The following is a 24,084-nucleotide window of genomic DNA, read 5'->3' as shown; positions in this document are numbered from 1 at the left end:
CGTGGCTTGATCTCCTTGGCCACCTCTGTCTTGCCAAAGCACGGCCTTCCTGAAAGCAGACATCTTCCATGTTCCATGGCTGCTGCCTTACAACACAGCATAGCACAAAATCACATCCAGCTTGGTAGGAAACCACTTCAGCTCTCCAACTCCCACCCACGACATTCAGAAGGGACTTTCCAAGGGACTGCATGCCCCATTGACAAGTTTACCTTTCCTCCTTGCAGCCTGCACACCTTGCTGGTATCACCTAACAGCAAACAGTGAAAACAAGTATTTGCTGCCAAACCTCCTGCAGATTTTTTGTTAGTGAAACATTTACACTGCTCACAAGTTCAAACAATACAACAACTTTTACGGATGTATGACTCCATCATGGCTACTCCTGGCCTAGTGCTTGTCCTGGCCAGGCTGCAGCACTCTGAGGCTTCAGGGACACATTGCATCTCTCTGCCACCAGCAGTGGCTGCCCCATGCTACAGCAGGCAGAGAAGCCCCAAACCCTGCTGCCCAAATCAGCATCAGCCTCACAGCATTTCCCCTAAAACTCTCTGGGATGCCCGTCTCTCACTGGCCTGCACTTCTTCATGGAGCACTTCCAGGAGCACCACCATGTGGATGGGGTTTTATAAACATAAGTTTATTACTGTATTTGTATTATTGTATTCTTTCCATACAAAAAATAGCCCAGCTAGCAGTCTGACTGCAGCTGCCCATGCTCACACAGGCCAGGCCCCATTTGCAGCGAGGCCATCAGGACCACAGCCAGGAAAGTTGCCTCAGCTCAGTGGGGAAGCACAAGGTTTGCAGCAAAAGCCCTTTGCAGCAGGTGATTTCAGCAGTGAGCAAATTCCCAGAGCAGAGCACTTAACTTAGAAGCGGAGAGCAGAATGCACAACATAAGTCAGCTTTCTGAGTATTTCTCATCCTCTTCTCAGCCCCTGCTGGAGAGGCACAGAACATTTATGTTACACTGTACCAGAGATGCTGAATCACAACAGAAATGAATAACAACAACCAATCAATGAACCCATGCCATCCATCTTCACTGGGACCACTTGCTGTGACCCTCTGCAGAGGTCCAGGATTGGAAGAATCCAGCTGCTTTGGTGGCTGAAGAGTAGCCCAGCCTGGCCCATGTCTGTCTGCATGGTCCAAGTTGCAGGACGAGGGGAAATGGTTTTAAGTTGAGGGAGGGGAGTTTGAGGTTGGATGTCAGGGGGAAATTCTTTATAGAGAGAGTGGTGAGGTGCTGGAACAGCTCCCCAGAGAGGTTGTGGATGCCCCATCCCTGGAGGTGTTCAAGGCCAGATGGGATGGGGCCCTGGGCAGCCTGGTCTAGCATTAAATGAGGAGGTTGGTTACCCTGCATGTGGCAGGGGGGTTGGAGATTCATGATCCTTGAGGTCCCTTCCAATCCTGGTCATTCTGTGATTCTCTGAAGGCTCTTCGCCTCAGCACCTGAGCAATGTGTCATGGCTGTAGGGGGGGATGTGCAGAGCATCATGAGCCAGGCTGCTGCAGGAGCAAAGTCGCAGCTTTTTACCCCGGCAGTGAACTTCTCTCATTTCCATTTTCATTGGAATATCAATTTGCATTTATTAAAAAAGCCCTTACCCTCCTCTCCGGGAAAAAAAAAAAAAAATCCCGATCTAAAGAAAGAGATTGGTTTACATAAAATCCTATTAGTTTAGCTGATTGCTTCCAAAACATTTCTGAGAAAGCCTTCCATTACCATACAAATGGTGCTGGGCCTTTTTGCAGGCTAACTGCTAGATAGCGTAATGATTTGGGCAAATATTCATCAAGACAGCTGCTTCTGTGAGAGAGGATGTGAGACTGCTGCACGCCTTTTAAGAAAAGCACAAGAAATTGCTGATCTCCTTGAAGCCAACAGCTCCAGCAGCAGCAGCCCTCTCCTTGCACCATTGTGCCAGCACCCAAAATGTGTGGGGAGCACACGTACAAGGGTGGGTCTATGGAAAAGAAGGAGGAGGATATGGGAGAGAAAAAGGAGGATTTAAGAGCGGAGATGGCATGGTGGTGGCCCAGCAACATCAAAAGAAGTGGGAGTAAAGAGCTCATTTTCATGGCTTGGTTCTGTACAAAGGGAGCTCAAAGCTGAGGGCCCTGCAAGCTCTGCAGATGCTCTGCCAAGCCAAAGCCTTTGATTCACAGATAAGTGCAGTCCTCTGCAGTCATGTGGGTGCTGCCTGCCCCCTTCCTGCAAGCACAGCAGATTTCTCAAACACCCCCCTGAGGTGCTTTGGCAAATCACTCAGTCATGTGAATATGAAAAGGATCCAGACCAAAGGCAACATCGTAATACTGGAGGGACTGATTTCAATCCTGAAGGTCCCTAAATCTGGAAAAAGAGTCTGCACACTGCTTGTTTTCTCTGTCCTTTTTTTTAAAAAACATTGCCATCACCTTAAAGAGAACAAATATCTCATTAATCTCAGTCACCCAGTTCCAATCGGATTCAGAAACAAATTCTGCAACCAGTGTAGTGCAGAAAGCCACAATCAGCCTCAGTGACCATAAAGAAAAAAAAAAGGGGGGGAGGGGGAGGGAAATAGAATAGCAAGAATGAAGCATGAGACAGAAGTGAAAATTAAAACACCCAACAGCTAATCCAGAATACGTTTCACAGAATGATAGAATCATTAAGGTTGTAAAAGACCTCTAAGATCATCCAGTCCAATCCCATCTCATCCCCTCCATGCCCCCTAACCATCACCCACAGCACCACATCTCCACACATCGACCTCCCGGGACAGTGACTCCACTCCTCTGAGCAGTCTGTTCCCTGGGCAGTCTGTTCCATTGCACTACCATTTCTTTTTCCACAATTTTTTTTCCTAATATTCAATTTGAATAATGTAATTTCCTGTTTTAATAAGCCAAAATGGGAAGAAAATATAGAAGAACTTCTATACTAACAAGGCATCATCAGCCATTGCTGAAAATAAAATAAAACATCAAATCCCTGGTACTTGCCTTCAAGAGAGTGTTTCCACAGGATGCACAAGTCCAGCAGGTGCCATTCTGCTTTCTTAATAGAGGTGATGCAAGGAGATGACACAAGGAGGCACCAAGGGACCATCCAACAAAACCAGGTCTTGCCTCAACCCCAGCTTGCTGGAAGGATGCATGTGCTCAGGGATGGCCTTCCAAAATGGTGCACTCACGAGCTGTGTCTGCCCTGTGCCTGTGCTGTACGAAGCAATTAGTGACTCCAGCACACCACTGTCAACTCCATCAACACCAGCAGCAACTTCCACACACATTCATAGCCACACCTGCCGTATTACAGGCTTGCAAGTTGGTAGCTGCTCTCCTACCACCTCATGTGGGTTGTCACAGGATGCAGGACCACCCAGTGTAACCAACTCACCCTGCAAGCAGGGCTCAGACCTGGCCCTGCAGATCAACAGATAGCAAAAAATGTCTGTGTCTGCTCTCAGTCAGACTTTCCCTGCAGCAGAGATGTGTGACCAACAGAAGGCAGAAGACAGCAGAGAAAAAAAATCTCCCTGCCTACACTTCAACCCCCTGCCCAACATTTTCCAGCTGCAGCCTGTCACTGACACCTGGGAAGAAGCAGAGAGAAGCCAATGGGAAAGACAAAGAAGTGCTCTCAGCACATATTGGGCCAGTTGTGTGCTTGGGTGGGAGGGAAAGCCCTTGCTGGCTTGAGCCCCCTTCCCATCTGCTCCATGGAGGGGACTGGCTTAGGCAGCAGAGCGTGAGATTTGATTACAATTATTGTCTTAACACAGAGTTGAAATTGTTCTGAGCATGCAGAGCTTCTGGGAGCAGGCAGGCATCCAAAACAACCTTTGGGCTGCAAATTCCCTGACCAAGAAATGGCACAAACTGACAGGCGCAAAATCCTTCAGTGGTGACTTTCCATCAAGCAGGGTCATCCCCACCACTCTGCAATCACTCCAGACATCTCCCATGTCCTCTCCAGCCTGGGCATAAACATTGTCACAAGGAGATTGTTGTTCACATTTGTGGTGGAGAGACGATGAACAAGCTTGACATGGTTAAACCAAACCTGGTGGCTACAGGGCTGGACTTCTCTCTTCCAAGTTGATGCCAAACAGGCACAATCCTGGACTGCAGGAAAATGTTGAGGAGCACAGCCAGGTCTGTAGAGGTAGCCCCATCCCTGGAGACACTGAAGGTCAGGCTGGACAGGGCTCTGAGCACCTGAGGAGATGTAGATGTCCCTATTCATTGCAGGGGAGTTGGACTAGATGACCTCTATGGCTCCATTCCAACCCAAACAATTCTATGAGTCTGTTTGGATGCATGAGTGGCAGCAAGGTGCTATTGTGGAGTGACACAAAACTCCTGGAGTAGAAACACGTTTTCTTACAAAGATGAAAACAGCTCAATTTAATGCGTATCCCTGCAAACTCTTGCAGGGCTCTTTGTGATGAACAACACCTGCAGCTGAGGGTGTGAGAAGCCAGATGCAGGGGGCACACTGCCTGCTCTGGCCATTCCTTTTCCCCTTAAACTCCAGAAGTTGGGTGTATTTACTACTCCCCTGCTTCTCATTAAATAAGGCCAACAACCTGGAGGCTGTGCAAAACTTTGGGTAGTTAGCAGTGCATGGTAATAAAAAATAACAGGTTTGCTGGCTGGGACATACCTCATTGTACATCCTTGGCAAACATGTTTTCAGCAGCCCATGCCATGAGTGGATGGGTTTTGTCTCCTAGGATGGTGCTGGTGGGATAGCAGGGCTTGGTGAGCACTGCTGGGGTTTACACAACAATTGGCCAGTGTGCACACAACTTAGGGGTTTGGCTGTCAGCATCCATGAAGCAGGATTTAATCTCTCCCCTGAGCCTTGCTAATACCCAGATACTGCAAAAGAAAGTCAACTACTTATGCTATTCCAGGTGGGCAAAGCACTGTGTAGGGTAAGAGCTCACATTAAATCAATCCAGGAGAATTAGCTGTTTCTTCTAGCTGCTCTGTCCTGACTAATTCCAAATCCTCCAGGAGTTATGTCACCATAGCATCTGTACAATGAGCTATGAAATTCCTCCTGTGCTGACTTGGCCATGGGTACCCCTGCGAAGGAAATCCACTTAAACACCCTTCAGAGTTGGAAAGGACATGGTAACCTGCAAGCAGATCACACTGGCTCTGTGCTGAGTTCTAAATGAAAGTCCTTCTCAGTGCCTTCATGCTATATTTCCCCCTTCCAGCATTCTCCTTTTGAGTCACAATTTCTCCTGATGTTTGGAAAAGCAAATGGCAATGAGATGCGTGAAGCCTCTGCGACCTTGCCAACTGTGAACCAGCCTCCCTGCTGGGAAAGGTTCTAGGGAAGGAAATTCAGGACAATGGAAGCAGGTGCTGCCAGTATTCAGCACTAATATTTCTGTCAAGTGCGATGTGTTTTTGTTCGCCTCACCACTGCGTGAGACCTGCGAGCTCTGCCCATGGTGCCCTTCTCCGAGCTGCACCAATCTGCTTTGCCCCTGTGCCACTGCACATCTCTATTACTCTGTGTGGTCAGAGAAAGCCCTGTCCTTGGCTATAGATGCTGAACATTTAAAGATAATTTATACATTTCAGGACTTTATAAATCTGTTTATGCAAGGATCCGGCCAGATTTCCTCATTTTGTAGACATAAGAAAATATATTTTGCTTGGTTCAATACAACCGTTTATATTCATCTTTACTGATTTCACTATTGTTTTCCCTTGCTCAGCAAGATGCTTAATTGTGTATTTGATCTTTACTACTTAACCAGATCTATTTATCATTACAATGCATCACTACATTATAAAGCTCTCAGGCACATTTATCAGTATAACAAAGCTTGCACTGCATGAGAGTCCTCCAGGGAAATAAAGCAACAACAACAAATAATTTAATGCAATTCACTTAACAGTACAAATATTTGTAATTATAAAAATCCTTAAGTGTGCTTCATCCATAAATGGCACATTTTTCTTAAAATTGCTCTCATAATGTGGCAGTGCCTCCAATTTATGCAGCTTATGGTTTTCTGACATTGAAGAAAGCGAGGCCAAATTCCCTGTTTTGTTATTTCTTTCCTTTTGCTAATGTGAAGGCAGAGCTCACATTTGCTGACGTGCTATTGAAAATTCAGTTACACCTAATAAAATGGGAACATTTTAACAGTACTGTGTGATTAATAACTGCCATAAATACACTACAGTGTAAATGCAGTGTTACTGATTGCTGCCAGCCATGTGTGAACTAAGTCTAAAACAATCAATTAACCATTAATTGTAATGTCTGTTAATCATTGATTAACCTGTTATAAATAACAAATACATTCTCCTTGCTGTAAAATGGGACCACCAGGCTATATTGCATTGTTCTACATGCTTCCCATGTCTATCCAAGAAGAATACTTGTTGCCATTTTGTTGTGATTCTGGTACCATTTTTATATATTTAATGCTTTTACACAATATGTTGTTACTTCCCGGGTAGGTTCTATTTTTGCTTTTGCCTCATAGCAAGGTGCTGCAAACCAAAGGACATCCCAGGAAGTCAGCTTTGCAGCTGAAAACTGTCATGGCACAAGGAAGGCCTGAGGATATCTATTTTATCTTGTCATGCACTGAGTTATACTACAATTGCCTATTGTCAGGGTAGGGACCAGCAGCACTTTTCAGACCTCCAGCTGGCCTCCTACCTACCATGCAGTCTCTTGCTTCCAGACTGTGGCAATGGGAGACTCACAACTCACCTTTCCCAGATCCATCACACAGCTGAGACAGCCAGAATTCCAATAGGCCTCAAGAACTAAAAACAGAATGATCAACGCAGATATTAGAACATCAGCATCAAATTAAGAAGTCACGTAATCAAAAGCTATTAAAATCCAGACTTTAGGTATTTTGTGAAACCTCAGGGCAGCATGAGCATGAATGCTGTGATCCTGAAACAACAAGCATTGGGCACAGCATCATGCACTGCCTTTCCTCCAGGAGACCTGTGCTTCACTCATAAGAGGCTGATCAAAAATCTACACTGTGCTCACCACTTCTGCCTAGAACTGCTATTACACTATGTGGCAAATAACCATTTCAAACACACCTAATTTTAGCCTGTAGACACATTTTAATGATCACTTTGCCAAAGACAGGGAGAAGAAGAGTAAACCCACTTCTGCCCATGTTTCTCACTGTTCTAGATGGGGAAATCACATTCTAAAACATGGCAAAACGAATTCTCTGCTCTTCCAAGTGAAAGTCAATGGAGAGGGAGGGAAACAACACTGATGGGCACCACAGAAGCTGCATGTCCCAGCAGCTCTAAGAAAGAAGTACAACACCTCCCCAAATGGGCACAGTAAGCAGAGCAGTGGGCTGCATGAGCACAAGTGGTGTTGTTAGGGAATCATACCATCATAGAATGGCCTGGGCTGAAAAGGATCACAATGACCATCCAGTTTCAACCCCCTGCTGTGTGCAGGTCACCAACCACCAGACCAGGCTGCCCAGAGCCACATCCAGCCTGGCCTTCAATGCCTCCAGGGATGGGGCATCCACAGCCTCCTTGGGCAACCTGTTCCAGTGCCTCACCACCCTCTGAATGAAAAACTTCCTCCTAATATCTAACCTAAACCTCCCCTGTCTCAGTTTAAAACCATTCCCCCTTGTCCTATCACTATCCACCCTCGTTAACAGCCGTTCCCCCTCCTATTTATATGCTCCCTTCAAGTACTGGAAGGCCACAGTGAGGTCTCCCTGGAGCCTTCTCTTCTCCAAGCTAAATAATCCCAGTTCCCTCAACATTTCCTCCTAGGAGAGGTGCTTCAGCCCTCTGAAATAGGGCAAGGAGGGCAGGACAGGCTCGGATGCATGAGAGCTATCTGAGCAGAGCCAGCCAAAAGCACTGCTGTCACCATAGAGAAGAGAGGGAACTGGAAACTTCCCTGTGAGGGCCCCTCAAAGTTATTGAGAAATTAAAAAAAAAAAAAAAAAAAAGGGGGAAAACAGCTCCGGAAGGAAAACTGTAATTTGAGACATCTCCAGCAGGCAAAAACACCACGGCCTATCCCACAAAAATCAGACTGTCAGAGAAACAAACAGCATAAGCCATGCATTGGCTTTGAAATGTACTGAGTATGACACTGCTGCCCTTCTGCTTTCTAACCTGCCTCCATTTGGAGCAGGAACTACTTCCAAATATTTATTTACATATTCATAAAGACAAAAATGCATTTATAGAGCCTCTTTACTGAACAGGTGCAAGGTCTTTAAGCCCTCTAATTCAGAAAGATTAACTGCATCCTGGGCTGCAATTACCAGAGGAGCTGACACCCCTCTACTCCCTGCCTCACTGGGCTGCCTAATTCTCATCCTCTTCCAGCTCTGAGATACAGTGGCAAATTCTGCTGCTGAAGGGCTGCCAGCAGGATTTGACCCTACACAATATATATAATGAGGGTCATAGAATCACAGAATGCTTTGGGTTTGATGGGAATTTAAGGCCTACCCAGCCCCAACCCCCTATTGTGGTCTGAGTGCCCCCCACCAGCTCAGGCTGCCCAGGGCCCATCCAACCCAGCCTTGAGCACCTCCAGGGATGGGGCACCCACAGCTCTCTGGGCAGTAGTGCCACAGCCTTGCAACTATCTGAGTGATAAACTTCCCCCTGACATCTAATCTAAATCTCCCCTCCTTTAATTTAAAACCATTTCCCCTTGTCCTATCACTATCAACCCATGTAAAAAGTTGGTTTCACTGCTGTTTATAATCCCCCATTAAATATTGTAAGGTCATAATGAGGAATAGGATCACCGGACAGCCTTGGAGGTGGTAGTCCTCATGTGCTACAGGCAGAGGAGACATGCTTGCTTGGAGCTGGCCGGGGGAGCAAAGTCAGAGAAATCAGGGTATGAAAGCCAGGAATGGCTGGAGAAGGTCAGGACAAGCCAAGGAAGGAAGGCTAGGAAAGGCCAAGGCAGACATGACAGATAGTTTGCTACCCAACAGTGTGCGTCAATGGCCTGTCGCCATGCCCTCAGCATGTCCAGCAGCTTTGTGGGCTGTGAGGGAGAGGAAGAAAGGCAGTGAAAATGCAGTGTACAGAACAGACAAACACAGAACATGCAGGCATTGAATTTGCAGAAAATTCGGTAGGAAAGTCCATGTAGAACATAGCCCTGGTTCTACAGAGCCAGGCATGAAACAAAGAACAGTGAAAGAGGCAGGAATTAGAGCAAATCGGAGCAGCACTCTGGTTTTGCTCCTGTTTGTGGTTGGTGAAGTGCAAGCTTAGGCCACTTGTGTCACCTAAACCAAAGGTTAATCCAAGCCAGGTGCCATCCCACACCTCCAGCAGCTCACAGTCAGTGTTACACTGCATTCTTCTCACACATTTCCATATATTTAACTCACAGCAAGGGTCAGATCGCAGTTGAATGCATCCTCTGATGCATTCAGCCAGCAGCAGGGATGCTTTTCCTTGCCAGGCTGAGCAGACACTGCGTGTCTGCAGGTCCAGACTTCTGGAATGAACATTATCAAAAATGAATTTTGAAAATAAATGTGTCATTTAGAGATGTCCTAATAGAAACAGCAGGGTTGTGCAAGAGCAGAGTGGCTCACGGTTACTTTCACAACTTGGATTATAGAATCATTAGAGCTGGAAAAGACCTCTAAGATACCTAGTCCAGCTGCCACCTACCACCAATACTGCCCACTAAACCATGCCCCTGAGTACTGCATCTGCCCTTTCCTTAAACATCTCCAGAGATGGTGGACTCTCTGGGCACCTGTTCCAATGTCTCATCACTCTTTCTGAGAAGAAATTCTACCTAATATCCAACCTGAAATTGTAATGAGAAACCAAAACACCTTTAAACAAAGCGTGAGTGATGAGGCCCTGGCACTGCTGCCCAGTGAGCTGTGGGTGCCCCATCCCTGGAGATGCTCAAGGTGGGATTGGATGGAGCCTGAGGCAACCTGAGCTGGTGGGGGAAACCACAGACAGGGTTGAAATGGATGGGCTTTAAGATCCCTTCCAACCTAAGCCATTCTATAGTTCTATGATCCCAGATGTGCATGAAAATTCAAGCAGGGTGTCTGCAGCAATGAAAGAAGTCCCTACTGAATATTGGACTTTCAACAGGCTTAGGACTTTATTTCCTCTGGAAAATGGGTCCGGATCTAGCTACTAGTTACATGATGCAAAACAGTGCCTTTATACTTAGAATTTGCAAAGGCTGAAAACAAACTTTGACTCATAGTGGAGATTTTTTCATCTCTTACCTGCATTTCTCACAACACAAAGGCTGTATCCTGTGATTGCAATAGCTGGTCTGTGGGAGGAAGAGAAAAAAATAAAGTTGTTCAGAACATGAATTCTTGGAAATCTGTAATTTCAACAAGCCATTTCAAAGGATAGGCCTTTCAACTTTGTGCTTGGAATGGAAAGTCATGGCCTTGCAGTTAATTACGTTTTACTGTCATTTAAAGATAAATGCATCATTGTAACTTCAGAACACGAGGAACTCATTTCACATGTAGTAGACCTATAAAACATGAGAAATCAAACACCAAGTTGGCTGAATCCCATTCTTAAAAGAACTTGGAAATCCCTTGAAGTCCAAACAAATGGAGATTTTAATACAAAAAAATACTGATAATAGCAAAATACCAGAAAATACTAAAAGTAGATTTTTTTTTTCCTCTTGTGTTTTAAGAGCAATGAAATACAGCAAGGACTGACCTTTAAATCAGAGATCAAACAAAATTCTACTGAATAGCAACGAGGATTTCCTGGGATGCTTTTAAGGATGCTGAAGAGCCAACCCTGCTCCTTGATCCCTTCTGGAGAAGGGAAAATGCTGCAAAGTCGGCAGCTGTGTTGGAGGCACCTGTCTTGGGAACTCAACCAATGGCACCAGGTGGGACTTCCTGAAAAGAGGTGGAGGAATTTGGAAACACGCAGCTCGGATGTCCATCCTCAGTAGATCTATTTTGAGATGTTGATTTGCTATCCTAACTCCCAGGGTTTGTCCAGGGAGGTACAGCTTCATCACATTTTCCTAAACAATACAAGGCGTCACTGAGCATACAAAGAAATAATCTTATTGTAATTATCTACTTCCAATACATCATATTTAACACATTAAGAAGGCTCTGGGGACAATTTAATAATCTTGTTCCTTTAGATTATTTTAAACCTTTGCAGTTAAGTATGTGTTCATTTAAATACATTTTTAAAAACACTTTCTTACTTTATTTCTTGAGCAGAGTCAGCGCTCCCAACTGGCAGAGCTTATCAGATTCAGGCAGCACATGAAAGAGGGCAATACAGGTGTAATCAAAGACTGCAAATAACAAATGTCTTCAATGGATTGTCATGCTGGGAGAATGATGTGCATCATCTTAAAAATGTTTCAAATGCCTCTCGTCACCACAAGGACACATTGCAGCTTGTTTAAGGTGGCCTTGGCATACAACAACACAACTCCCTCTGCCAAAACAAACAATACTACTTTGAGAAAACATTCCATTAAAATTCTCAGCAGAAACATGGAGGCAAAAAAACCCCAAAACTGCTGAGAGTGGATCTGAATAGACATACATTAACAGAAAATGGAAACTCCAGATGAGGAAATGCATAAAGAAATACCAATAGAGAGATCCCAAGCTCAAAAGCAGGTAGAAAGGAGAGAATATTGAGTATGGGGAGATCTTGTGCATGGCAGTCAGTGCACAAGAGAGCTAAAAACTGACTGGTCTGATTTGAGCTAGAACTTGCAGAAGAGAAAAAGTAGAATTGACCAAAGGCCATCTTTTTCTATAACAGGAAAGAATTCCACAAATACATTCTTTGTTCGCAGAACACAAAACAGGCCATGTTCTGTAAGAGGCAGATACACAAACAGAGCAGATCTGTGAGATGATAAGAAAAGAAAGACTTATCTGCGAGAGCAGGACTGCTTCAAACACTTGGGCACGCACACAACTTGGAGCTTCCACCACTACTGAGGTGCTCAGTTCTACCGCAGCCAATACGATTCGCAGACTCAGAGGACAATGAATTAAGTTCTTCGTGCACTTTGTGACTTTACAGGAATAAATTTTCCAAGGAAACTGGAAAGCCAGCAGAGGCAAGAAGAGCTGGCAGCCTCAGAGATGAAAAATCCTGCCGTTCCATCTGCAGAAGAGAACCACATTGAACTAAGAACTATGCCATTCTAAATGACAAAAATAGAGGGCCACAAAGGAAATGATGTGCAATATTGTGTATCTGGTAATGACAGAAACTGGAAAAGTAAGCAGATGAATAATACAGCTTGGTCTTCCTGGAAGATGTGTCACTGACCTCAGTATAAAGGAGGATTGGCTAAAATATAACATGCTCACTAACACAGGTCAGCCCACATGACCTCATGTTCAACATGAAACAATAACTGGAATTGAGAGCCAGGGAAAGCCAAATTAAATAAAGTGGCTTAAAAATTGCAGAGAGGATTATTTTGCATTTCAGCAAACTATCAAAGGAAACAGAAAAAAAAAAAAAAAAAAAAGTCACTTGACATTTTAATTAAAGGGAGAAGAAATCTTTCTGAAAGGTTTACTTCATTCAAAACAAGGTTCCAGGTTTAATGAAGAATCAAAAGACCACAGAGTGGTCAGACAAATGATCCAGTATTATTCTCTGCCCTTAAGTCCAATGATTACTTCTTCCCTGCTTTTTGCCTGTGTGTTTGATTTTTGGCTGCTGGCTTTTTCCCCTTCAACTCACAAAAGGTAGAAAAGTTGGACTGAAGTGAATAAAGGAAAGACCAGCAGCGCTGCCCTCTCCTTCAACAAGAACAAAGAACTTCATCCAAGCGTCCACCGAGATTAACAGGGGAAGAAAATTCTTTGGTCTGAGGCAAGAAGTGAGTGGGTAACAGCAATCTCACTCATTTGGACAGCCAGCCTTAACTGTTTGAGGTGGAGAGCTGCACAAGAAAACACAGCACTTTCTCTTTAGTTGTTAGTATGGTAGCAGACCTGTATGACCATTGAACAATGTCCTTACGTTATTAGGAAAAAAGTTACAAAATCTAACAAACAAAAACAAATGGGTGGAACTTCAGGATTACATCTGATACACTATTAGAAACCTTCTCCAGTCTCCCTGCTGATAAGACATTTTTTCCTGATCTCCATTTATGCTTGTCCACATCAGTGTTTCTTTTGCGTTTCTTCTTCCTCCTCAGCATCTCATTATTTATAAAAGTCATTTTCCCTACTGAGCCTCTGCCTAAATCTACAGAAAGCCAAGTTATTCCAATTTCTTCTCACCTGATAAGCCCCCAACTCTGGGGCCGTTTGGAATCAGCTACAACTTCAGCCAGAACTTGTCCCTTTGAATGTGCACGGACAAAACTGCCTACCAAATGCTCCACATCCTGTGTAGCATCACTGATTTGCTCAATCGCTACCAAAAATAATTCACCTCTTGTATCTGCGATCACTTTTTCCCCCCCCCACGGCTGCCCCACAGCAGCCATGAATCAGCCCCACTGTGGGAAATGCTTATGACTCCTGACAAGTCTTAGTTCTGACTGCATTTGTACAGCTGGCATCTTCCCACTCCTGACAGCACCCAGCTCTTGGAGTCCCCACAGCCTCTCCACGTCTCGTGGCCACAATCCTTAATTTAGGCAACACCAAAAATCAGAGTGCCTTCAATCACCTCCCTCGTCACCCTTCATTTCACCTTCCAACACCACCTCAGGCCATCTCCCCTTGCCCTCCTCTGCCATTGCCTATTCACTTGCAATTTTCTCACCGACTCTGCACAAATTCTTTCCAGCACATACATTACCAGATGGAGGAAATCACATTTCTACAACCTAGCAAAATCAGCTGTAAAAGATACGTTAGTATGAGAGAACAGCCTGTTTATTGTGGTACACTTTTCCAATTAGCCATTTACTCAGTTATTTTTATTTTTTACTTTCAAATTCGCTCTAAAGCTTCTCAGATGATAACCCAGAAGTCAGTACACATTGGTCTTGTCGCTGCCTGGATGACTTTTCCCTTCTGCTCCAATAAAAGCAGGAAACTGGATTACCCTTCGGCAGTAAGACTGACAAATATATCTCAAGTACTGGCACAGAACTATTGAACATGCATCACCACAGCAGCAAAGCCCTATTACACCCATCACTGCAGTATTTCAGGCTGAAATCCTGAAAAAAGCTCTGCCTGAGCAAGCATGGATGATGACCCCAGCACTGTGCAGAACGCTTCAGAGCTACATGCTGTAAATAGTGATGTCTTCCTGTTCTTTTTTTCATTTATTGATTCACTGGAAACAAAGCTTACTTATATAAGCTCTGTCAAAACTGATGCTGGAGGAAGAAAACAACCCTCTTGGTTTTCCTCCAGAACCCTGCTTCCTTTGCTAACAAATTAAACAGTCAGCAATCCTTGGCAACCAGATGTTAAACGTTTGTTATTTGTATGTTCAAGAAGCTTTCTTCAGTCCTGCAAAGAGTCATTTTGAGAGGTGAATTACCAATGAAATATGACAATGCACTTCAACTGCAGGAGACTGCACTTGATTTTTTTGCCTTTTTTTTGCCACACAGCTGACTAGAAGCCTCCTTCCATTCATTATGGAGACAAAATTTCACTTACGTATTCCTTGAAAACAGACCCACAATTAATTATCCACCTTTCTTGATTTGCAATCTACTGACATCTTCCTAACAGACCTGGGGGCCGTTTTAGACAGGAACTGACACGGATCCCTTAAGAACAGCTCAGCAACAGTAGGTGGGCAGCTACGTTCAGATTAATGAACTAACAGATAAGAGACAACCCAGGAGGTTTGTCTCCAGGCTCACGTCTCCCCAGTACCTCTCTCACGCTCTTTACACCACACGGGGATGAAGGCCATCTCAAAGAGGTGTGCAGTAAGGCTTCCAGCTGAAAACCTGCCTGAAAAAAAAACAACAAGCTCCTTCCACACAGCAAACACAATCATGTTCTGCTGCACGCTTCCATCATCACAAAATAAATAAAACAATGCACACTTCTCATGTTGGACTTCGGCAAAAGACGTTTATTATTATTATTGTCGTGGTGCTGATGTACCTGCTCTGCTCTGCCCACAGCGGTGGCACAAACGCTGTTACCATATTGTAGCTGATGATGCCGATGTACAAATCAAAATCCATCTTAATTTCAAACTCCATTAGAAACACAGGAAAGAAGATCGACATTTACGAAATGTAAAGGGAAAAAATGGCATGGAAAGAAATTTTTTTTCTTTTATTTTTCAAGCTTCCAAGACGGTATTACAAACAACAGAGAGCAAAGTAAAGCTAGAAATGAAATACTTGACAGCATCTGTTTAAAAATTACAGCTAAGAAACCTAATAAAAGTTGAATAAACAGTTACTAGAAATAAAAATTTTTACACATATGGTATTTGTCTGGGATTTTTATTTCTTTAAAATAATTCATACAAATGGTTACAGTCACAAACATGATTTTAACCAAAAATATTGCTAGCCTACCACATTACCAGGAAGGAATCAATGTAGGCAATGAAATGCTGCTACTTTTCAGTAGTCTAGTGCCTTTTTCTCATACCACCAATAATATATACTTTAACTGGTGACAAAAAGCACAATGCTCGTTTATACAAAACCTTTTTTTTTTTTTCCTCAAAATCTCTTTGCAAGGTTGTCTTCATTTTGAAATAAGGGAATTCATGCCAAAATTAGGAGAAATGGTTTTTCTTTTGTTTACTAAATTATTCTAAAAAATAAGACAAGCAGGTAGAAAAAACAATGCACTGTGTGGCGTAGAAAGAAAAATGGGAAAAATTCATTGTCCTGAGAAGTTTGCCAACTGCCTCATTTTGGGGCATGTTTTAAAATATAAAAGAAAGAATTTTTAATCTCAAAATTGGTTTGCTGAATGCCTCCCTTACGTTTTTCCTTGTCAACAGCTAAGCAAACAAACCCTTTTTAATGTTCTAAAAACTGTACACAGACAAGTACATTCATGATATAATTAACTACTAACTTCTCTTGCTTAACAAAGAACCCATAGGACACAGAAACAGTGAATCAGTTCACTGGACAGGGACAAACTACAATTTATACGGAGGAAAAAATGTTTCCAAATCTTCTTTTTGTCTCCCACCTTTTCCTTTTATACTGTATATTGGACCAGTTTCTAAACCAATAATCGTCTCCTCCTTTAAGTTCATGGTTTTGCCTTGATCAAAATCCAGGGTTTTGTGTTTGTTTTGTTGTTTTCTTTTCCATACGCTGAAGTTGAAATCTCCGATGTTGGGAATGCTGTTTTCGTAGGCTACAATTGGTCGCTTGGGTGGTCTCTATCAGCTTCTGGTTTGACAGTTTGGCCGGGAGAAGGAGCATGGGGCGGGTGGGCTACAGCAGGGAGGCCGTGTGATAAAGACATAGGGTTGGGGACAATTCCTTCTACTGCTGTAGGTATGCCAGTCGGAGCCACACTTACAACACCTGGGGGATACCTGCTGAGAAAAGAAAACGAGAACATACGTTACCACCAAGTGATGGCTGAAAGCAAAGCCCACCTCGCCTCCTCAAAAAGGTACAGAGATGTTTATTTTATTTTCAGACCGGTGAGAAACACAGTTGGTTAAGCTGAAGATAAGATGCCATATGTGGATCCTGTCAAAACATGCTGTATGTTACTCAAATGAGAAGTAAGATTTGCTAGTTTTTTTTTTCTTCACGATTTCAGATTTAATAGCAAGCATCCTTCACAAAGTGTACCTCAGCAAGAAGCAACTCAGGCTAGACCTGCGCATACACACACCCCTGTCCTCTATGACTTTTCATCAGCGTGATCTTTGGAGACATTTTTCTCATTCTCATACACAAATTTTGACATTTCACTGTTGCAGCTTGAATAATAGAATCATTAAGGTTGGAAAAGACCTCTATGATCATCTAGTCCAATCATTCACCTACCGGCAATACTGCCCACTAAGCCACGTCCCTCAGTACTACATCTACCCTTTCCTGAAAGGCATCCAGGGATGGAGACTCCACCACCTCCCTGGACAGGCTGTTCAAATGCCACACCACTGTTTCTGAGAAATTCTTCCTAATATATCCAACCTGAACCTCCCCTGGTACTACTTGAGGCCATTCCCTCTTATCCTATTGCTGTTACGTGGGACAGCCCCCACCTTGCCACAACCTCCTTTCAGGAGTTGTTGAGAGCTCCTCTCAGCCTCTTCTTCTCCAGACCAAACAGTCCCAGACTTAGGTGAAAAACTATTTAAACTTACCTCGTAATCAGAGCTTTCTAACAGTCCCCTAAAAGAATTAACACATTCACACTCTTAATATGACAAATTCATGTCTACTACACCAGACTTTTTTTTTTTTTAGCACCAAACTTGCCATGCTTTTTGTCTGAAATTTAGCTATAACAGAGGCCAAGTGCTTTAGGCTGACTGCCTCCTTTTTAACCCAACAGTGAAACATTGTGGGAACAGCTCTTTACAGATACTTTGCCAGAGGAGCTCAGCATGGCTACCTGATACAGCACAATGATGGGGTCACTGTACACAGGCTTGGTCATCCTAAGAAATGTTGCTACAGATGGAGCGCTGATTATTACCTGGGATGGATAACCAGGGTGTGAAAGACTGCACCACCTGCAGGCCAGAGAAATTTCTTCCTACATGTACACATATTGCCAGGTCTTCCTATGCTCGTTCCTTCTCCAGACAGTTTCCTTAGAATTAATTAGTTGTTGCTAATGAAATTAACTGCTTGTTTCAGTATTTCACTTTAAATCTCACTAGTCAAATTTGCTTCAATTCCTAGGAATACTGACCAACTAGGCATTATTTTGTTTATTCAGATTTCATTTTGAAACAGCTTATCTGTTACTCCAGGTGCACTATTCTATCTTATGTTACACACACGGACTGAAAATGGCTAGTGAAATACCTCAGTGTGAAACAACTCCGGAATGGTTACCATCAGCTAACTATCTCATCCAAGTGCCTCTTAAAGATGAGCATACTTTCATTTTCTACATGTTACAAGGCTGAAAAATGTCAACGTGCCCATAAATTGCACAACTACTGCTTACTAGCTGTCAAATTTCACTCTGCCTATAACCTGCTCTCACTGTGGCATGGGAAGTGACACTGTGTTACTTAACAGGCAGCAAGAAGTACACAGTAGTAACACAAAGGCAATGTATATTATGCTGCTTCACCAAAACTATTTCTGAGAAGGATCTATTGGTAATATCATTAACTTTTGCTCATGGGATAGGTCTTGTTTGCTGAACCTTTTGTGTTGATAGGGAAAATGTTTTGTCTTCCCCAGAATGTGACAATACTCAGAAGATCTAGATTATATTCTGCTGATGAATGCTCCATGTTCCTTGTTAGAGATAATATCTGATAATTTAAGAGTTTCACCCTTTATCAAAATTCCAGTAAATGATATATTCAGAATTAAACAGCCTTCCTAGTTTTAGTTTAGTGAAAGAGCTATTTGCATTTTTTTAACATATAAATTATTATCCCAGGTCTTATCTTTTAATGCAATTACATGACTATGATACAGTTATTAGCACATTTAAAACATTATACTGCCCCTGACAGAGTCCAGAACTCAGCTGTGATGACAATCTTGTATTGCAGAGAGAAGACTGAACTGATCATTCAATACAGTTTTTTCTAATTCTGTATTTAATAAAGCTGGGAATTAAGCACCACCAAATACTATTACTAAAACCAATTTCTTCACAAAGCTTGATCTTCAAGTTTCACTTATTTTACACTGCAAAAAATAACAAGTGCTTTCATTCACATTCAAAGACTACTCTATCAGCCCTTCAAATAGAAGCCTCTAGGTATCAGCTGTACAATGCATCTTGTTCAAAATGTTCACAGTGAGATCTACTTTGCATTTAAAAGCAATTGTAAAGTAACAGTTTACTTATTATTTCTTTATTGAAAAAAAACTAAAACAATGTTTAAAAAAAGCATTTTGCTCTGTGCTTATCCTGTTTACATTAAATACACAAGGATCTTGTACATCATTATCTTCACAAACTCTCCTAAGTTAAAACCCACTGCTAATTGTGCAGCCTGCTTCTGCTGGTCTTTTGATTCCTCAGGAGAGAACAACCAACTGTGTTTTATTTGGATACATAACTTGCTGCTTAAGTGCCATGACACAGCTGGAGTCACCACCCCCAGCTCAGGAACACCTGCCCTTAAGCCTTAGCAGCATTCAGAGGTGCCCTAAGAAGTCCAAATTTAAATCAACGAAACCAAATGCTGAATGCCTGAACACACTTCAAATGAAACCAACTAAAAATAAAACCAGCTTTCTTGAGATATTTAGAGCTATGGGGCACTTTATCCAAAATTATACACCTGGATGTGATCTGACGTATGTGCGTGCTGATCAGACCAAAATTTCTTCTGAAGTGCTTACAGCTACTGATAAGGAAATTATGGCAGAGGACAGTGATTTTCTCTGTTATCTCTCCATCACTTCCTGAAGAAACTACTAGAACTCTGTGGACTTAAGAGCTATACCACACTTCTCAGTATTGCATAGCTGGGTTCTCAGACAGGGTAATACAAAAAGAATTCCTACACCCCTTAAAAGTAAGAGAAAGTCAGACAACAATAAGAAAGATGTTTAAAGACTGAGAATAGAAAGATTAGGAGAAAGAAGTTAAAAAAAAAAAGTAATGGAAGTACTGAACTGTCCCATCCCTCAAGACACTGCCTTCCAGCAGCTGTTTGTAGCTTTCTCAGCCACTTCTATCCTACTTATGAGTAAATACCATACTAGAAGATAACAAAAATAAAATAAAATAAAATTGCAGACATTTTTATAAATAAGTGCATGAAGCTTGCTACTAGGTAAAGTCTGCTGCTGCTGGGACAGCTGCTAGGGGTAAAGGGATAGAGAAAGACCATCAAGCAACCAAAGTAACTGAGGAATACTCAATGTGGAAAAAAAATGGCCCCTCTATTAATTATTAAAAACTGCTTTCAGAGTTGATTGAGATTGCACTGATCAAATCTCCCAAATGTTTGTAAGGAATATCTTAATAAAAAAAATCACAAAACTTACAAAACACTGCTTTAAGCATGTTTTTATAAACACTGCAGGCTATTCCACTGTACTCACTATTGAATTATTTATGCTCTTGTGTCTGGAGGCCACAAAAGCACCTAACAATACTTTATTATCAAAAATCTTTCTGTAACCAACTGCTGCATCACCCTTAGCAAATGAGCACCAACTTCCACTGACCTTATTAGAGATGACCAAAATTGTTTCTGTGGAACATACAAAAGATTGTATATTGTTCAGATACTATTAACCACACACACACAAGAAAAATATAAGAAAAGGAAACATACTTAAGCACTCCTGTCTGATTTTAACAGCTAGCAAAACAATTTTATTCTCCTGAATGCAACAACTACGAAAACAACACAGCTGAAGCCTAATTCAGAAAAACTTCATTTATTAATAGGACGATCCCTTCTTTTATCCTGGAATACTTACCTCTCTGTTAAGCAAGTATTTCTTTTATGCCTGCAGTGTGCTTACCTGTATGCAGCACCATTAAGCTCTGGATGAACAACTCCGGGATCCATGCTGGCCCAATGTGTAGCTGCAGTCAAATGATCTTTGTTAACACAGTTTTTCAGACTGTCTGGAATACGACCTAGGATGAAGTAAGGGAAGAGAAACAAATTTTAAAATGTATTTTTGTAATTAAAAAATTTACCTATGTTAAAAACAGAGCCATAAAGTTCTGTGTATTTAAAATACATAAAGCTCAATTTTCTATTGATCACTGTTCCCCTTTTTTTGGGTGGGGACTTAATTACCAAAGCACTGCATTAATTTTTTTTAAATCTATTTTTCTTTAATAGTCTCTTATACACAAAGTCTCAATAAATCCATAATCCCCAAGATGTACACTTCCCAATAAGCTAAAATGTGAATAAAGTCAGTCTTAGTTCAGCGTAAGACAAGGTACATGCTCTGTTATTAAGTTTTTATTTATCATTTACCTTCAGATGGTAGATGATGTGTGCAATCATTTACTGCATTTTCCAAACAGTTTCTCTGTTGACACCCTTCCCCCATTGTATTCCCCCATGTCATTCACATATTCAGCTTCATCCCACACTTCCAGTACTTTTCCTATATTTGTTTCTCTGCAATTCATTGTCTTTCTCACCTCCCTAATGTTGGCCTTAGTTTGATTTTAGTACCCAACCATGTTCAAAGTGATGACAGCTTCACTATAAATCAATGATTTAGATCACCGATAGCACAATCACAAACTTTAGGAAAACACAGGCCTGCCTTCTCAGGCACATATATCTGGGTTACTGCACACTGTTTAACACAGAACTATCTTTGTGTAGCTGACTTCTGCTCAGTTTTCATATCTTAGTCCATTAACACTTATTTACACATCAATCATCCCCCACACAGGCATGGTATGCTGGTTTGTGCAACCTTTCCCAAAGCTATTTGGAATTATCTAACAGCTATACAACAACTTGATGAATGCAATATTTGAGTCCTTCGGGACTATAAGCACAGACTAATTCCAGTAAAGGGATGATCAGATTCTTTAGGTTACCTCTCAGAGAGAAACAGGCCTGTACAGAGCAATTCGGGTCAGGAGTTTCAGAGGTGCTTTTAATCACCATCCAGAGAATCCTTTCTGCACCGACTATAAATGAAACTGAGTCATCTATCCTCTCTAGGCACAAGATACAGGACAGGCTATTGCCAGCACTTCTTTATACAGCAGAGAAACGCCTTGGCACTGAACCACTCTCAAGGTGACACAGACAGCCCTTCATGTCTGTAGAGCATTCAGCCTATATCGCCAAGGGGAAAACAGCAAAGTCCTACTAAAGAGAGAGCATTAGTGCTTAATGAATCATTTTCCAGCATGAAAAACCTTCCTTTTATTTCAGGCTACGAGGGATTCAAACTAAAGCCAAATGGCTTACTCTTCTCATTTTAGTTATTAGCAGTGCATATTCAGGACATAACTTTTTTTTTTTAATGCGAATAGTTTACAATTACATGGTAGTTATTCAACAAAGAGACTTTGCCCTTTAAAACGACAGACTTCCTGTGGAATGCTTTAAAAAGAGAAACATCTAGAAAGGAGTACCAACTAACACATACTGAAAGCTTTGTTTTTACATAAGAATGAGTTGTGATACAAGCATTACTTGGAACAGCATGAAACTCTACATGCTTCATCTCTGAGTATTACAGCATAAAGAAACTGAAATTCCAGGCTAAGACAAATTTAGATAAGTTTTGGATAATACAAAGAAAAAAGAAGAAAGGAAACTTTTGGGGACATCTAACAAAATCCACAGATGACAGATCACAGGCTGAGAGAGCTGAGGCTTTTCAGCCTGAATAAGAGAAGGTGAGGAAGACATGACAGTAGACTTTCAGTATCTAAAGCAAGGCTGTAAGAAGGAAGGCCTCTCTTGCAGGATTGGTTGTGACAGACAAAGGAAAATGCGTTCAAACTAGAAGAGGAGAGATTATTATACTGGACATAAGTTTTTTACAATAAAAGTGATGAGGCACTGGCAGGTTGCCCACAGATTTTGTAGAAGACCCATCCTTGGAGGCATTCACGACCAGGCTGGACGGGGCTCTGAGCACCTGATGGAGCTGTAGGTGTCCCTGCTCACTGCAGGGGAGTTGGACAAATGGCCTTTAAGGGTCCCTTCCAACTCAAAAGATTCTATGATACTATAATATCAGCAATATCTGGACAATTTGCAGTCAAATCCATCGTGTGACTAGTACTTACAAGCAACAGAAATGAAAAACTATTTTTTCACTTCCTGCCTTCTCTTTGTAATTATGATCCAACACGATCTGCTCATGCTGAGAACACTTAGTTGATATTTACCCGTTTCTATGTTCCAAACATTAGAAGCAGTAAGCACAGACTAAGTTTGGTTCTTTTCAGCATCTTTCAAGACTGTTACAAAGAAACCCACAGTAAAGGAGATAATAAGGTGAGTTAGTACCTGTGATCGCCCTTCGGATCTCTCGCGCTGCTTCCTCCCGCATCTCAATTGAGGCTTGTTCACTATACCAGGCTGCATGTGGGGTACAGATCAGGTTTGGTGCATCCTTCAAGGGGCCCTGACTAAAGCTAAATGAAGATTTAAAACAAGATCAAATGACACAAAACAAATTGGGGGTGGGGGAATAGGGAGATCCAGAGGGATTTGTACATACATTCTACTAAATTCTACAATAGAAAATAATTGCTTTTATATTCTTTGTTGGGTTTGTTTTTAACTCCATCACTAAATAAAACATCTCATAGACTCAAAGAGCAGAACTAAAGTAAAGTAGCACTAGTAGCAACATTAGCTTCCGTTCAATGCACTTATTGTTAACTACAGCCACTGTTGTTCCAGTATTCATGCAGAAATGCATTAAGCAAGACCCAGATTAATTCAGGATGCCACTCTGTCCATCCATCACAGTTTTATTACATTAGCTAACAAGGCTTTCTCTCTCAAGATTCACTGTCTGACACTTAGTCATTAAAAAAATAACAGTTATTTGCAAATTGATTATTGACACAGGCTTGTCAATCAGCATCCCCAGCTTTTTGATAATTCATTCATTTTTTCTGTTATTTTAAACTACTTTTTCTTTCATGTTTTGCATAGATATTACACAGAAAGAAGGAAATTTACTTGATGGATCGATTTTCAGGGAAAGCAATGAATCTATATAATGTGCTTTCACAAATACAGAGTAAGAAAACTGAAAATAGCAGGAGCTTGCTCCTCCTACCAATTTTCAGTTTTAATAATCCTCCAGTCAAGTGCAACACTGGTAGAGCTCATATTTTAAGAGAGAAGTGTGCTTTCAGAGTTGGTAATAATTCATAAAATTCTAGATTTCATCAGCAGTTTAATAAGCATCAGAATATCTGGCAATGCTTTCAAATAAAGGGTTGCACGCTGCGA

At 42.0% G+C, this 24,084-nt stretch overlaps 2 protein-coding genes across 7 annotated transcripts in view; both read right to left on the bottom strand.

The window, feature by feature from the left end:
• Nucleotides 1-12,519, bottom strand: part of LOC116225722 (uncharacterized) — a 105,612-nt gene extending 93,093 nt beyond the window's left edge. Inside the window, exons 1-4 of the mRNA XM_090139791.1 lie at nucleotides 11,258-12,519; nucleotides 10,287-10,336; nucleotides 6,755-6,810; nucleotides 1-3,216 (exon numbers count right to left, since the gene is read on the bottom strand). The gene's annotated coding sequence lies outside the window, so the exon portion shown is untranslated. The remainder of the gene's footprint in view (nucleotides 3,217-6,754; nucleotides 6,811-10,286; nucleotides 10,337-11,257) is intronic.
• Nucleotides 12,520-15,281: 2,762 nt separating this feature from the next.
• The window catches only part of CTBP1 (C-terminal binding protein 1), a 219,733-nt gene continuing 210,930 nt past the window's right edge, over nucleotides 15,282-24,084 (bottom strand). For 4 of the 6 annotated variants that reach the window (XM_031588247.2, XM_031588248.2, XM_090139785.1 and 1 more), the window contains 3 exons: nucleotides 23,125-23,252; nucleotides 20,642-20,759; nucleotides 15,282-16,542 (listed from right to left, as the gene is read on the bottom strand). In XM_031588247.2, the coding sequence (XP_031444107.1) occupies nucleotides 16,356-16,542; nucleotides 20,642-20,759; nucleotides 23,125-23,252 (433 nt within the window). In that variant the 3' untranslated portion in view covers nucleotides 15,282-16,355. The remainder of the gene's footprint in view (nucleotides 16,543-20,641; nucleotides 20,760-23,124; nucleotides 23,253-24,084) is intronic. The other 2 variants (XM_031588250.2, XM_031588251.2) reach the window with 2 other exon arrangements.

This window comes from Phasianus colchicus, chromosome 4, assembly GCF_987193195.1.
Source record: "Phasianus colchicus chromosome 4, bPhaCol1.hap1.1, whole genome shotgun sequence".
Taxonomy (NCBI): Eukaryota; Metazoa; Chordata; class Aves; order Galliformes; family Phasianidae; genus Phasianus; species Phasianus colchicus.
This window is presented reverse-complemented; position numbering and strand designations above follow the sequence as displayed.